Genomic DNA, 15,746 nt, shown 5'->3' on the forward strand with positions numbered 1-15,746 from the left:
AGAGTTTATTTTGATACAAGCTTCTTAGTGGGTCACTGGAATTATACTGGAGAAAAACCCATCTGGTTCCCTTTAGGAACTGTCCTTACCCAGTCTGACCCACGTGATTCCAGAGCCACAGAAATGTGGGTGACTCTTACCTGCCCTGTGAAACAGTCGAGTGAGACACTCAGTTTTATCAATCGCTACAAAATCTCAACAAAGAAATGAAACTGGACGGACCACCTGGAGCTCGGCACCAGAAAAGACAACGGCAAAACAAACAGCCCTGTCGACCCTGCAAAGTCCTCCTTACTAACACCCGGGGACTGGTGCCAAAACTGGGAGTGCTGTCTCTCAGATTAGTCAACAGCCTGATATAGTCATTCCCACGGAGTCATACCTCACAGATAACTCCCCCCAAACACCACCATTCCCATCCCTGGATATCCCACCAGCAGAGGTGGCAGTACGGTGGTATACAGTCAGGAAGGAGTTCCCTGGGAGTCCTTAGCATCGGCTCTGGACCCCATGAAGTCTGTTGGCCCCAGGTTAAACCTGGGCAAGGAAACCTCTTACTGGTTACCGAGTACCGTCCTCCTTCAGTTGATGAATCAGTAACCCTCCATGTTGAACAAGACTTGGAGGAAGCACTGAGGGTGGCAAGAGCGCAGAATGGATTCTGGATGGGGGATTTCAGTGTCCACCACCAGGAGTGGCTCAGCAGCTGCACTATTGATCCTAAAGGATAGAACTGCTAGATTGGGTCTGCAGCAGGTGGTGAAGGAACCAACAAGAGGAAATAACAAACTTAACCTCATTCTTATCAACCTGCCGGCTGTAGCTGTGTCTGTCCGTGACAGTACTGGGAAGTGTGACTATGTCACAGTCTATGTGGAGACAAAGTCTCACCTTCACGGAATATCCTCCCTCGTGTTGTGTGTCACTATCACCGTGCTAAATGAGACAGACATCGAACCGATCTAACAACTCCAGACTGGGCATCCAGGAGGTGCTGTGGGCCATCAACAGCAGTGGAATTGTACTCAGCACAGTCTGTAACCTCATGGCCCGGTATATCCCCCACTCAACCATTACCATCAAACCAGGGGATCAACCCCGGTTCAATGGAGAGTGCAGGAGGGCTTGGAGAGTGCCGCACTGTCAGAGGGTCAGTGCTGAGGGAGTGCCGCACTGTCAGAGGGTCAGCGCTGAGGGAGCGCCGCACTGTCAGAGGGTCAGTGCTGAGGGAGTGCCGCACTGTCAGAGGGTCAGTGCTGAGGGAGCGTCGCACTGTCAGAGGGTCAGCGCTGAGGGAGCGCCGCACTGTCAGAGGGTCAGCGCTGAGGGAGCGCCGCACTGTCAGAGGGTCAGCGCTGAGGGAGCGCCGCACTGTCAGAGGGTCAGTGCTGAGGGAGCGCCGCACTGTCAGAGGGTCAGCGCTGAGGGAGCGCCGCACTGTCAGAGGGTCAGCGCTGAGGGAGTGCCGCACTGTCAGAGGGTCAGCGCTGAGGGAGCGCCGCACTGTCAGAGGGTCAGTACTGAGGGAGTGCCGCACTGTCAGAGGGTCAGCGCTGAGGGAGCGCTGCACTGTCAGAGGGTCAGCGCTGAGGGAGCGCCGCACTGTCAGAGGGTCAGTGCTGAGGGAGCGCCGCACTGTCAGAGGGTCAGCGCTGAGGGAGTGCCGCACTGTCAGAGGGTCAGCGCTGAGGGAGCGCCGCACTGTGGATTGAGCTCAGTCTTCAGGGGATGGTAGCTATACTGCTGCAAATTCAATCTTTTGTGTAAAGATGTTAAGCAGAGTCATCGTCTTTTGGGTGTTCCAGATTCTGGAGGGCATGATTTGTTCTTGCAATGTGTAGACATGATGCCTGAGATATCCTCTTTGCCCTTTTCAGCTCCTGTGCCTGGGTGGAAAGAGGTTTATGAATCCTGATGGCAGTGCCTGTCACTGTAATAAAATACACAATATCAGAATCTCTTTCTGCATGACTTTATGAAATTGAAATATATTTATTCTTTTGTTGTACTATAAGTTGGTGCTGGGTAATAGCTGGTACCCTACACGATGCTGGCGAGGTGTACCCGTCTCTGTGTACACACCAAGGGATCCAATCTGGACTCGAGGGGAATGTGAGTAATAATGTTACTGTCCTTCAAATCTACATCCACCTTCTCAGTGCCCTGGTAGACTGGACACTGGTACACTGGGTATGTTGGCTGGGCACTGTGTGCCTCACCAGCCTCTGCTCTAAGCCACACTGCTGGCATGCTGCAGGGTTTGATGGACAGCGTGTCCTGCAGGAGCCCATGTCTGGTGTCCCACAGAGCGTTGTGTAACTGGAGGCCTGTGATGTAGATGCCACTCTCTGGAGGACTGGTGGGAGGAATCAAACTGCTCAGCACCTAGAATATATTAAACAGATTGCTGTAAATCATCACAACAAAGGAAATGATTGGTTCTTTCAGAGAGACTGTCAGCTGTTGGCAATGAGATCCAGACAGAGCTCAGTGTAAAGGCGAATGGATTCGAACAAGCATTGGGACATTGATCCAATGGCAGCGTGTAAATGAAGAGAACTCTCCAGAATGTTCAAACGCAGGTTCATGAACTTGGCAGAGAGAAAATCAGGTGAATTTGATGGAGAAAAATGAGAATTAACATATTAATAGAATTGTGAAGGAGGCCATTCAGCCCATCATAGATGTGCCAGCTGTTTGAAAGATCTATCCAATTAATCTCACTCCCCCAAACTCTTTCAAAGAACAAAGAAAATTCCAGCACAGGAACAGGCCCTTCGGCCCTCCACGCCTGCACCGAGTGTGCTGCCCAATTGAACTAAAATCCCCTATCCTTCTGGGGACCTCTATTCCCATCTCAATCATGTATTTGTCAAGATGCCCCTTAAAACTCACTATCGTATCTGCTTCCACTCCCTCCCCCGGCAGCGAGTTCCAGGCACCCTCCATTCTCTGTGTAAAAAATCTGCCTCGTACATCTCCTTTAAACCTTGCCCCTCACACCTTAAACCTGTGCCCCCGAGTAATTGACTCTTCCACCCTGGGAAAAAGCTTCTGACTATCCACTCTGTCCGTGCCTCTCATAATCTTGTAGGCTTCTATCAGGTCTCCCCTCAACCTCCATCGCTCCAGTGAGAACAAACCAAGTTTCTCCAACCTCTCCTCATAGCTAATGCCCTCCATACCAGGCAACATCCTGGTAAATCTTTTCTGTTCCCTCTCCAAAGCCTCCACATCCTTCTGGTAGTGTGGTGACCAGAATTGAACACTATAATCCAAGAGCAGCCTAATTAAGGTTCTATAAAGCAGCAACATGACTTGCCAATTTTTAAACTCAATACCCTGGCCGATAAAGGCAAGCATGCCGTATGCCTTCTTGACTACCTTCTCCACCTGCATTGCCACTTTCAGTGACCTGTGTACCTGTACACCCAGATCCCTCTGCCTATCAATACTCTTAAGGGTTCTGCCAGAGCGTTTTCCCAAAAGTCTTGCATTTTTTCCTGTTTCAGCTATTTATTCAGTTCCCTTGTGGAAGTTAGAATTGAATCTCCTTCCCCTGCCTTTCAGGCGGAACATTTAAGATCGCAATAACCCACTGAATAGAAACATTCTCCTCATCTCCATCCAGGGTTCATTCATCAATTACTTTCTTGTGAGGAAGATTAGTGAGAGGCACAGAGACACACTGGGTTCGATGTAGAAATGGAATGCATTGGAACATAAACACTGAAGTGGATAAAATCCTGGATCATATCATCCCTGGGGATGGGGGGTGGTGCTGCACTGGGAGCCCCTTGTTGGTTTATTCAGCTTACTGAAGTCAGGAGTTGTTCCAAGCGACTGGAGTGAAGCCTGAATTGTCCCACTAACCAACCAGGATCAGAACCAGGAAATAACAGGGCCATTAGTTCAACTTCCTTTCTGAGCAATGGGATTGGTGAAGAGAAGAGAGAGGAGGCTGTGGGGAGGAGAGGTCCTGATCCTTTTTCCTGAAGGAAAGTTGCTCTGTTATAGTGACGTACCTGAGTATGTATGCTGTATCTGTTCAGACTGAGATGCTCCATCTGGGCTTTCTGCTGTAGCAGGATCACAAACAGCATCCGTGGGCGCTGAAATACAGCCAGGTTGTAGGAGGCTGGAGTGTCTGCACTGTTTAGGTAATCGTTCAGTAGCTGCAATCTCATCTTCAAGATCTGCATCCACTGTGGAATGGTGGGGGAAACTCGAGTCAGCGCCTGCCAGGACTGAGGGAGACACCCACTCTCCAGGGCTTGGATAATGTTGTCTGACTCCAGGTTGCGAGCTTTGCTTCCTTTCAGTACCTGAAGCGTATTGTCCAGGTCACACAGCAGATGTTCAATGAGAAGCTGGAAGTCAGACCTCTCCTGCAGGAGGAAGTTTCTCATTGACTCTGCGTTCAGCCACCTCCCCTTTGTGTCTGTATCTTGATGCATCGCTGCCACTGAACGCTGCAGTTGCTGCAGAACCCTAATACAGTCACTCACAAGAGCTCGTAATGAATCATTGTGGCTGCTGTCCCTCTGCCAAGGGGTAAATAGCATCTGGGTCTGTAAGAGGCACTCACTGATAAATTCACTGCTCTGTTCAAACAGCTGCTTCTCAAAACCATTGCAAACTCCAATTGTGGTCGATTCAATCGAGTTGGGCATTAAGTCAATCCGTTTCTCAACGTCCTGGTGTGTTAGATCCATCAAAGGTGTCCCTGGGAAGAAGAGGAAGCAGTGAAAACATCACCTCCCATTCCATTCTCACAAAAACTCCTCATCTCAGCATTTAAGAACATAAGAACATAAGAAATAGGAGCAGGAGTAGGCCATCTAGCCCTTCGAGCCTGCCCCGCCATTCAATAAGATCATGGCTGATCTGCCGGGCTCAGTTCCACATTCCCGCCCTCTCCCCATAACCCTTAATCCCCTCGCTTATCAAAAACCTATCAACCCGCATCTTAAATATATTTAGCGAGGCAGCCTCCACCACTTCAACGGGCAGAGAATTCCAGAGATTCACCACCCTTTGAGTGAAGAAGTTCCTCCTCAACTCCGTTTTAAACCGCACCCCCCTTATCTTGAGGCTGTGCCCCCTAGTCCTACTGTCCTTTCTGAGCGGGAAGAGCCTCTCCACCTCTATCCTATCCATCCCATTCATCATCTTATATGTCTCAATGAGATCTCCCCTCATTCTTCTAAACTCTAACGAGTACAAGCCTAGTTTATTCAGCCTCTCCTCATAGTTCAACCCCCTCAAATCTGGTATCAGCCTAGTAAACCTCCTCTGCACTCCCTCCAAGGCCAAAATATCCTTGCGTAAGTGCAGCAACCAAAACTGCACACAGTACTCCAGCTGCGGCCTCACCAGTGCCCTATACAGCTGCAGCAAGACCTCCCTACTTTTATATTCAATCCCCCTCGCTATGAAGGCCAACATCCCATTCGCCTTCCTGACCACCTGCTGCACCTGCAGGCTGGGTTTTTGCGACTCATGCACAAGGACCCCGAGGTCCCTCTGCACCGTCGCATGCTGCAGTTTTTCGCCACGTAAGTAATTGTCCTTCCTACCATTATTCCTACCAAAGTGGACAACTTCACACTTGCCAACAATAAATTCCATTTGCCAGTTCCTGGCCCATTCGCCCAGCCTATCTAGATCCTTCTGCAGACTCTCCACACCCTCTGCGCAATTTGCCGTTCCACCAATCTTGGTGTCATCAGCAAATTTCGACACCCTACACTCGGTTCCCTCCTCCAGATCATCTATATAAATGGTAAATAGCTGAAGCCCCAGCACCGACCCCTGGGGCACTCCACTAGTCACCACCCGCCAATCCGAATAGCACCCATTGACCCCCACTCTCTGCCTCCTATTTGACAGCCAATCCCCTATCCACGCTAACACCCTACCCCCAACTCCATGCCCCCTGACCTTCTGTAATAACCTCTTGTGAGGCACCTTATCAAACGCCTTCTGAAAATCAAGAAAGACCACATCCACCGGCTCTCCTCTATCCACCGCCCTAGACACATCCTCATAGAACTCCAATAAATTCGTCAGACACGACTTCCCCTTACCGAAACCGTGCTGCGTTTGCTCTACCAAACAATTCTCCTTAAGATGCCTTACTATTTTCTCCTTGATCACGGATTTGAGCATTTTTCCTACAATAGACGTTAAACTAACTGGCCTATAATTCCCTGCCTTTTGCCTGCCACCCTTCTTAAACAACGGCGTAACATTAGCCATTTTCCAATCTTCCGGCACTTCCCCAGAATCCAGCGACGTTTGGAAAATAATCATCAAGGCATCCACTATCACCTCCGCCATTTAGAACAGACTCAATTGGTGGGGGAGGCAGGGGCAATGACATGACAGTAGAGAATGACTGCAGAGAGACTGCAGGATTGTTGCTGCTCCAGAGGCTGGAGGTCCATTGTGTCTGCACTGGCTCTCTGAAGGTGCAGTTTAGTTCCTGCCACTCTCTTGCCTTCTCCCCATGACCCTGCACAATCTGCTTTTTCAGATTCCCTTTTGAATGCCTCGATTGAAGTTGCCTCCACCACACTCAGGCAGAACTGCAAACAATCTGGGGGCTCGCTGTATGAAAAACATTCCCCTCAGGGACAGACGTGGGGAATTGTGCTTAGAGGCAGAGGGAATGGGGGAGATCCTGAATGAATACTTTGCGTCGGTATTCACAAAGGAGAGGGGCTTGATGTCTGGTACGGTCATCGAGGGAGCTGTAGACCAATTGAAGGAACTATCGATTACGAGGGAGGAAGTGTTAGGGCTTTTAGGTAGCATTAAAACTGATAAAGCTCTCGGGCCCGATGGCATTTATCCTAGGCTGCTCAGGGAGGCAAGAGATGATATTGCTGGGCCTCTGACGCAAATCTTTGTCTCTTCTTTGGACACAGGTGAGGTCCCAGTGGACTGGAGGATAGCGAATGTGGTACCGTTGTTTAAAAAGGGTAGGAGGGATAGCCCGGGTAACTATAGGCCGGTGAGTTTAACATCAGTGGTAGGCAAGTTGATGGAGAGGATTCTTAGGGATAGGATGTATGAGCACTTGGAGCGTTGCGATCTGATTAAGGATACACAGCATGGCTTTGTAAAGGGGAAGTCTTGCCTTATGAATCTGGTAGAATTTTTAGAGGAGGTGACAAAAACGGTCGACGAAGGACGAGCCGTTGATGTCGTCTATATGGATTTCAGTAAGGCGTTTGACAAAGTCCCTCATGGTAGGTTGGTAGAGAAGATTAAAGCTCATGGGATATGTGGCCAGGTATCTAGATGGGTAGAGAACTGGCTTGCAAAGAGGAGTCAGAGAGGAGTAGTGAAGGGGTCCTTTTCTAGCTGGAGGTCTGTCACTAGTGGTGTGCCACAGGGCTCAGTACTGGGACCTCTTCTCTTTGTAGTGTATATAAATGATTTGGAAGAGGGAGTAGGTGGTGTGATCAGCAAATTTGCTGATGACACCAAGATGGCTGGACTGACAGGCAGTGAGGAGCAGTGTCTGGCAATACAACGGGATATTGATAGGCTGGTATATTGGGCAGATACATGGCAAATGGAGTTTAATCCAGATAAATGTGAGGTGATGCATTTTGGCCAGAATAATGTAGGGGGGAGTTATATGATAAAGGGTAAGCCCATAAGGAGTATAGAATCGCAGCGAGACCTGGGGGTGCAAGTGCACAAGTCTTTGAAGATGGCAGTGCAAGTGGAGAGTGTGGTGAAGAAAGCCTATGGTATATTAGCCTTTATAGGAAGGGGTATAGAATAAAAGAGCTGGAGTCTAATGTTGCAGTTGTACAGAACGTTGGTTAGGCCGCATTTGGAGTACTGCGTCCAGTTCTGGTCGCCTTACTACCGGAAGGACGTGGAGACTCTGGAGAGAGTGCAGAGGAGGTTTACCAGGATGTTGCCTGATATGGAAGGACTAGAGTATGAGGAAAGATTGAATAAATTGGGGCTGTTTTCCCTTGAAAGATGGTGACTGAGAGGGGATCTAATAGAGGTATATAAGATTATGAAGGGTATAGATAAAGTAAACAGAGGTAAGCTATTTCCTATGGTAGAGACACATAGGACAAGGGGCCATGGGCTTAAGGTGAGGGGGGAGAGGTATAACACGGATATTAGAGGGAGGTTTTTCCACACAGAGGGTAGTGGGGGTATGGAATGCTCTGCCAAGTAAGGTGGTGGAGGCAAACACGCTTGAGTTGTTTAAGAGTAACTTAGACAGGCACGTGAGTGGGTTGGGGATGGGTGGATATAGGAGATTGTTTTAAATAAGGGTCATTTGCATTGGGGCGTCCCTGGTAATGTAAATGGATATGGTATAATAATTTTTTTTTCCCTTTTCATTCACAGGTTTTAAGTTGGCCGGCCTCGTGTCCAACGAGGGGCATACACGCGATGGATCGTACTGGGGCTGCTCTTGCTTGTTCGAGATTGGCCTGGTGCTTCATGTCGTTAGTGTGTGCTTAAACTGGACCAGATGCTGGGCAAGACGACAGCTCAGTGACTATCACTGTTTGCTGTGCAGACACATGGATTTGGGCCGGTGTCTGTGGGAGTTTGTGCATTCTCTCCGTGCTTGCGTGGGTTTTCTCTGGGTGCTCCAGTTTCCTCCCACACCCCAAAGATGTGCTGTTAGGCTGATTGGCAGGAATAAATTGTCCCTCAATTAGTTTCCCTCAATCTGGATGGCCATAAAACATTAGACAGGGGTTGTGGGGGGAGAGGGGGACTGGTGGTGTTGAGATGGCGGCGCGGGCTCGTTGGGCCAAAGGGCCTGTTTCCCGGGCTGATTTTGTTCTTTGTTCTGTTCTTTGTTCTAATAATTGACTCTTCTACCCTGGGAAAAAGCTTCTGACTATCCACTCTGTCCATGCCTCTCATAATCTTGTAGACTTCTATCAGGTCACCCCTCAACCTCCATCGTTCCAGTGAGAACAAACTCTCTCCAATGCTTTCACATCCTACCTGTAGTGTGGCGCCCAGAACTGTGCACAATATTCCAGCTGAGCACTAATTAGTGTTTTATTAACTTCTCTCTCAGCCTGTCCTGCCATCTTCAGTGATCAATGCACTTATACACCCAGACATCTTTGTCCCCTAACGCCTTTAGAGTTCTATCTTTACTTTTCTCTTCATGTTTTGCCTCCCAGAACCTCTCCTCATAGCTAATGCCCTCCACAACAGGAAACATTCTGGACTTGAGAAGCTGAGTTACAGAGAGAGATTGAATAGGTTAGGACTTTATTCCCTGGAGCGTAGAAGAATGAGGGGAGATTTGATAGAGGTGTATAAGATTTTGATGGGTATAGATAGAGTGAATGCAAGCAGGCTTTTTCCACTGAGGCTAGGGGAGAAAAAAACCAGAGGGCATGGGTTAAGGGTGAAAGGAGAAAAGTTGAAAGGGAATATTAGGGGGTGGGAGTGTGGAATGAGCTGCCGGATAAAGTGGTAAATGTGGGCTCACTTTTAACATTTAAGAAAAACTTGGACGGGTTCATGGATGAGAGGGGTGTGGAGGGATATGGTTCAAGTGCAGGTCAGTGGGACTAGGCAAAAAATGGTTCAGCACAGACAAGAAGGGCCAAAAGGCCTGTTTCTGAGCTGTAATTTTCTATGGTTCTATGGTATATGGGACTTAATAAGATAGAGGGTTATGGGTGAGCCTAGTAGGTAGGAACATGTTTGGCCCAACTTGTGGGCCAAAAGGCCTTTTTGTGCTGCAGGTTTTCTATGTTCTACCCTGGCCGATGAAGGCAAGCATGCCGTAAGCCTTCTTGACTACCTTTTCCACCTGCATTGCCACTTTCAGTGACCTGTGTATCTGTACACCCAGATCCCTCTGCCTATCAATACTCCTAAGGATTCTGCCATTTACTGTATATTTCCCATCTGTATTAGATCTTCCACAATGCTTGCCTCACATCTGTCCAGGTTAAACGCCATCTGCCATCCCTCCGCCCAAGTCTCCAATTGATCTATATCCTGCTGTATCCTCTGATGGTGCTCAACATTATCCACCAATCTTTGTGTCGTTCGCAAGCTTACTAATCAATCCAGTTACATTTTCCTTCACATCATTTATATATATTACAAACAGCAAAGGTCCCAGCACTGATCCCTGAGGAACACCACTTGTCACAGCCCTCCATTCAGAAACACACCCTTCCACAGCTACCCTCTGTCTTCTTTGACTGAGCCAGTTTTGTATCCACCTTACCAGCTCACCTCTGATCCCATGTGACTTCACCTTCTGCACCAGTCTGCCTTGAGAAACCTTGTCAAAGGCCTTACTGAAGTCCATGTAGACAACATCCACTGCCCTACCCTCATCAATCATCTTCGTCACTTCCTCGAAAAATAAGTTCACGAGACACAACCTCCCCTTCACAAACCATGTTGCCTCTCACTAATATATCCACTGATTTCCAAGTGGGAAAAAGTCCTGTCTTGAAGAATCCTTTCCAATAATTTCCCTACCACTGATGTAAGGCTCACCGGCCTGTAATTACCTGGATTATTAGAACATAGAAAAACTACAGCACAAACAGGCCCTTCAGCCCACAAGTTGCGCCGAACATGTCCCTACCTACTAGGCTTACCTATAACCCTCAATTCTATTAAGTCCCATGTACTCACCCAGAGGTCTCTTAAAAGACCCTATTGAATCCACCACCACCTGCAGCCCATTCCATGCACCCACCACCCTCTGAGTGAAAAACTTACCCCTGACATCTCCTCTGTACCCACTCCCCAGGGTATTCTTGCTACCCTTCGTGAACAAAGAACAGTGGGAACAGTTTCTCCTTACCGACTCTGTCCAGCCTCCATTGAATCTCCCCTTAAGCTTCCTCTCTCCATGGAGGACAGCCCCAACCTCTGCAACCTATCCTTATAACTGAAGTTTCTCATCCTTGTAAAACTCTTCTGCACTCTCTCCAATGCTTTCACATCCTTCTTGTAATGTGGCACCCAGAACTGTGCACAATATTCCAGCTGAGGTCTAACTAGTGTCTGTGTAACTTCTGCACAACCTCCTTGCTCTTGTACTCATAAGAACATAAGAAATAGGAGCAGGAGTAGGCCATTTATGGACGAAATGGGATTGGTTTAGATTAGTGGGTTAGTGTTTTTTTTTTAAAAAGCTGGTCGGCGCAACATCGTGGGCCGAAGGGCCTGTTCTGCGCTGTAATGTTCTATGTTCTATGTTCTAATGTTCTATGTTCTATCTAGCCCCTCGAGCCTGCCCTGCCATTCAATAAGATCATGGCTGATCTGTCATGTCTCAGTTCCACTTTCCCGCCCTCTCCCCATAACCCTTAATCCCCTCGCTTATCAAAAACCCATCAACCCGCGTCTTAAAAATATTTAGCGAGGCAGCCTCCACCACTTCAACGGGCAGAGAATTCCAGAGATTCACCACCCTTTGAGTGAAGAAGTTCCTCCTCAACTCCGTTTTAAACCGCACCCCCCTTATCTTGAGGCTGTGCCCCCTAGTCCTACTGTCCTTTCTGAGCGGGAAGAGTCTCTCCACCTCTATCCTATCCATCCCATTCATCATCTTATACGTCTCAATGAGATCTCCCCTCATTCTTCTAAACTCTAACGAGTACAAGCCTAGTTTATTCAGCCTCTCCTCATTGCTCAAGCCCCTCAACTCCGGTATCAGCCTAGTAAACCTCCTCTGCACTCCCTCCAAGGCCAAAATATCCTTGCGTAAGTGCAGCAACCAAAACTGCACACAGTACTCCAGCTGTGGCCTCACCAGTGCCCTATACAGCTGCAGCAAGACCTCCCTACTTTTATATTCAATCCCCCTCACTATGAAGGCCAGCATCCCATTCGCCTTCCTGACCACCTGCTGCACCTGCAGGCTGGGTTTTTGCGACTCATGCACAAGGACCCCGAGGTCCCTCTGCACCGTCGCCTGCTGCAGTTTTTCGCCCCGTAAGTAATAGTCCTTCCTACCATTCTTCCTACCAAAGTGGATCACCTCGCACTTGCCAACATTAGGGGCATACTCTATGCCCCTATTAATAAAACACTGTTTACTATATGTTTTATTAACTTCTCTCTCAGCCTGTCCTGCCATCTTCAGTGATCAAGGCACTTATACACCCAGACATCTTTGTCCTTTAACCCTTTAGAGTTCTATCTTTATTTTTCTCTCCATGTTTTTCCTCCCAGAATGAATCACTTCACTCTTCTCAGCATTGAATTTTATCTGCTACTTATCTGTCTATTCCACCAGCCTGTCAATGTCCTTTTCAATTTGTATACTGTCCTCTTCACAGTTTACAATAATTCCAAGTTTGATATCATTGGCAAATTTTGAAAGTATCGCTGTACACCAAGATCTAAGGAAGTGATTTTCCAATCTCGCGGTGCCTGACACAGATTGACCCAATCCTGGAAAATAACACGCGGACCTAAAAATCTGGCGTACTGCTAGGGGGCAATGCTGGGGGAAATGCCAGGGGGCACTGGTCTGGGGGTCCCTTCTGTGGGAGGAGCCACAATGTCCATGGGGGGGGCAATATCCATCGTCGGGGGGTTGAGTCCTTTAATTAAATTTTGAGTTTGAGCTCTTTAAAAATGGTGTCCCGGTCTCAGATTGCAGCATTGCCGATTTGTTTAAGCCCTGCCCCTCCAGCTGGCTGAATGTCCTCACCAACACTCTGGAAGTGCTGTTACATCAGACATGGAAAATGGCTGTGAAGCCAGTGAGCTTCCTCGCCCTACACTCTGACCCCACATTCTGTACAATCCTGGGATGATTCCATCTCTGAAGGTAAAACAGTTCAAAGAGATTACACAGATTAGGGTTACATTCCTGCAAATGTATTTGTTAAAAGGATGATTTGATTGAAATTTTTTAAAAGTTTATGAATAAGGGGATAAGGTAGGGTACAGAGAGAGAAGCGGTTTCTGTTCATTGGACAGACTAGGATATGGGACAAAGTCTGAAAATTTGAGTCTTTTTTTGGAATGAAATTACACAAAGGTTTGGAATTCTCCACCCTAACAGCGGGTGCTGCTGAGTAATTGTAAATTTTATACCTGAAATGGGTAGATTCTTGTTCAGTGAAGGGGTGAAGGAATTGGAGTTATGTTCCAGATCAGTCAGTGTCTTAATGAATGGTGGATCAGACTTGAGGGCAGAATATCCCCCTCCTGTTTCTACTGTATTTTTGTAAAAATTACTAATTTGTTCGTGTTGTCATGAACTCAGTCACAGAAATAGCTCATCTTCAAGGACTTCAGTGACCGGGGGCCAGGGACCAGTGACGTACCACAGGGGTCCATGCCGTGCCCCCTATTGTTCGTCATTTATATAAATGACATTGATGACTGTGTGGGGGGTAGAATTGGTAAATTTGCCGATGACACAAAGATTGGCCGGGTGGTTAACAGTGAGGTTGAGTGTCTTGGGTTACAGCAAGACATTGACAAGATGGTCAAATGGGTGGGTGAGTGGCAGATGGAATTTAACTCTGAAAAGTGACAGGTGATGCATTTTGGAAGGAGTAATTTGATAAGGAAATATTCTATGAAAGGTCTGACACTGGGAAGTTCGGAAGAACAAAGGGATCTTGGCGTGTTTGTCCACAGATCTCTGAAGGTGGAAAGGCAGGTTAATAGGGTGGTGAAAAGGGCATACGGCACACTCGCCTTTATCAATCGGGGTATAGATTACAAAATCAGGGAAGTCAGTTGGAGTTGTATAGAAGTTTGGTGAGGCCACAGCTGGAATACTGTGTGCAGTTCTGGTCACCACATTACCGGGAGGATGTGATTGCACTGGAGGGGGTGCGGAGGAGATTCACCAGGATGCTGCCTGGGATGGAGCAGTTAAATTGTAAACAGAGGTTGGGTTATTTTCATTGGAGCAGAGAAGACTGAGGGGTGACCTGATTGAGGTGTACAAGATTATGAGAGACACGGACAGAGTGGATAAGGAGCAGCTGTTCCCCTTAGTTGAAGGGTCAGTTACGAGGGGGCATAAGTTAAAAGTGAGGGGGGGGAGGTTGAGGGGGGGGATGTGAGAAAAAGCTTTTTTACCCATAGGGTGGTGAGGGTCTGGAATGCGCTGCCTGGGAGGGTGATGGAAGCGGGATGCCTCACATCCTTTAAAAAGTACCTGGATGAGTATTTGGCATAACATTCAGGGCTCTGGGCCAGGGGCTGGTAGAGTGGGATTGGGTGGGCGGGTCAGGGTTTTTCATGCAGCAGTGTGGACTTGATAGGCTGAAGGACCACTTTCTGCACTGCAGTATTCTGTGAGTAAGAACATTCTGGAAGAATTTGCATTTTAAAAGCTGAAATTTCATGACTGTTCTCACTGGCAGCACCGATGGTGACCTCCACCCCCAAACCCCAGTGTGTTCCTGGTGGCGGAGAGTGCGGGATACACAAAACTCCGCAGGCATTGGCAGGACGGGAAGATCTCACTGCTAGCCAATGGTGGGCCACCTCTGGGAAATCGGCGATGGGGGCAGACTGTTTCTTTAGGGGCTAATGCAAGAACTCGGATTGTTTCTCTTGGAAAAAACATCCATTTACAAGATGAGGTAACTAAGCAGTTTTAAAGATGCTAAAAATCGCTTGACCCCTCATGGACTGTGTGAGGGGGAGGGGGGGGTCACATGGTAGTTTATGGCTCTGGTAAATAACCAGGCCTGGAAAACTGTTTAAAAGTTTGCAAAAGCAAAATACTGTGGTTCCTGGAAATTGTTTTTATTCACTCGTGGGACATGGGACATCGGTGGTGGGCCAGCATTTATTACCCATCCCTAACTGCCCTTCAGAAGATGGTGATGAATGTTCTTGAACTGCTGCAGTCCCTTGAGCTCTGAAGAGAGGTTATAACTGAAAATATTAACTTTGTTTCTCTCTCTCTCTCTTCACAGACACTGCCTGATGTGCTGAGTTTTTCCAGCACTTTCTGTTTCAATTGAGAAGTTGTTTTTTGTTTTGCTTTGAGAAGGAAATGGACGCACCGTTTGTGAAAAGCAGACAGCAGTCTCTTAGCAGCTTGGAGGTTTGCTGTGTCTCAGAATCACACATCGCAGAAGAGGCTCTTCAGCCCTCAAGTTTGACTGACACATGAGAACTACCTAATCTATCTAATCTCACTGACCAGCACACGGCCCTTAGCCGTGAGTACTGAAAGAGGCCCTGGTTAAAGTTTCTTTTATTCTGGGTAACAGTAACAAAGGTAAACAGTTGGCCATTTTGGTGAATGAATCAAATTTTTAAAGAGTGTGACCTGTGAAGTAGTGGGGTTAGTCAAACTGCGCACTCTTCCCATCATCATTGTATTAATGCTGACGTGGGGAAACAAACAGAAAATGCTGGAAAATCTCAGTGAGTCTGGCAGCATCTGTGAGGAGAGAATAGAGCCAATGTTTCAAGTCTGGATGACCTTTTGTCAGAGCTGAAAGCAAGGAGAATCAGCAGAGGTTGATACTATTGAGGTGAGGGGGGGCACTGGAATGGGACAAACGGAATGTCAATGTGGATACAGAAGGCTGAGCCGCTGATCAGAATGTGAGAATGGCAGAACAGAGGTACGGGGCGGGATGGTTGGGGGTTGGTGGGGTGGGGCAGTGGGAGGATGAAAAGGAGAGCTGGAATGGAGAAGTGGAAAAATGGAATTGAGAAAGAAGAGTGATAGAATTTTTCCATTTCTCCATTCCAGTTCCCCC

The 15,746-nt window shown here is 47.9% G+C and overlaps 1 protein-coding gene across 1 annotated transcript in view; it reads right to left on the minus strand.

Annotated features, from left to right (window-relative positions):
- Window positions 1–1,976: 1,976 nt before the first annotated feature.
- LOC145349274 (dynein heavy chain domain-containing protein 1-like) overlaps window positions 1,977–15,746 on the minus strand; it is a 204,662-nt gene continuing 190,892 nt past the window's right edge. Inside the window, exons 32-33 of the mRNA XM_080197784.1 lie at window positions 4,026–4,726; window positions 1,977–2,385 (exon numbers count right to left, since the gene is read on the minus strand). Of these exons, the coding sequence (XP_080053910.1) occupies window positions 2,041–2,385; window positions 4,026–4,726 (1,046 nt within the window). The 3' untranslated portion in view covers window positions 1,977–2,040. The remainder of the gene's footprint in view (window positions 2,386–4,025; window positions 4,727–15,746) is intronic.

This window comes from Carcharhinus amblyrhynchos, chromosome 10 (genome assembly GCF_965287045.1).
Source record: "Carcharhinus amblyrhynchos chromosome 10, sCarAmb.v2.hapA, whole genome shotgun sequence".
Lineage (NCBI taxonomy): Eukaryota > Metazoa > Chordata > Chondrichthyes > Carcharhiniformes > Carcharhinidae > Carcharhinus > Carcharhinus amblyrhynchos.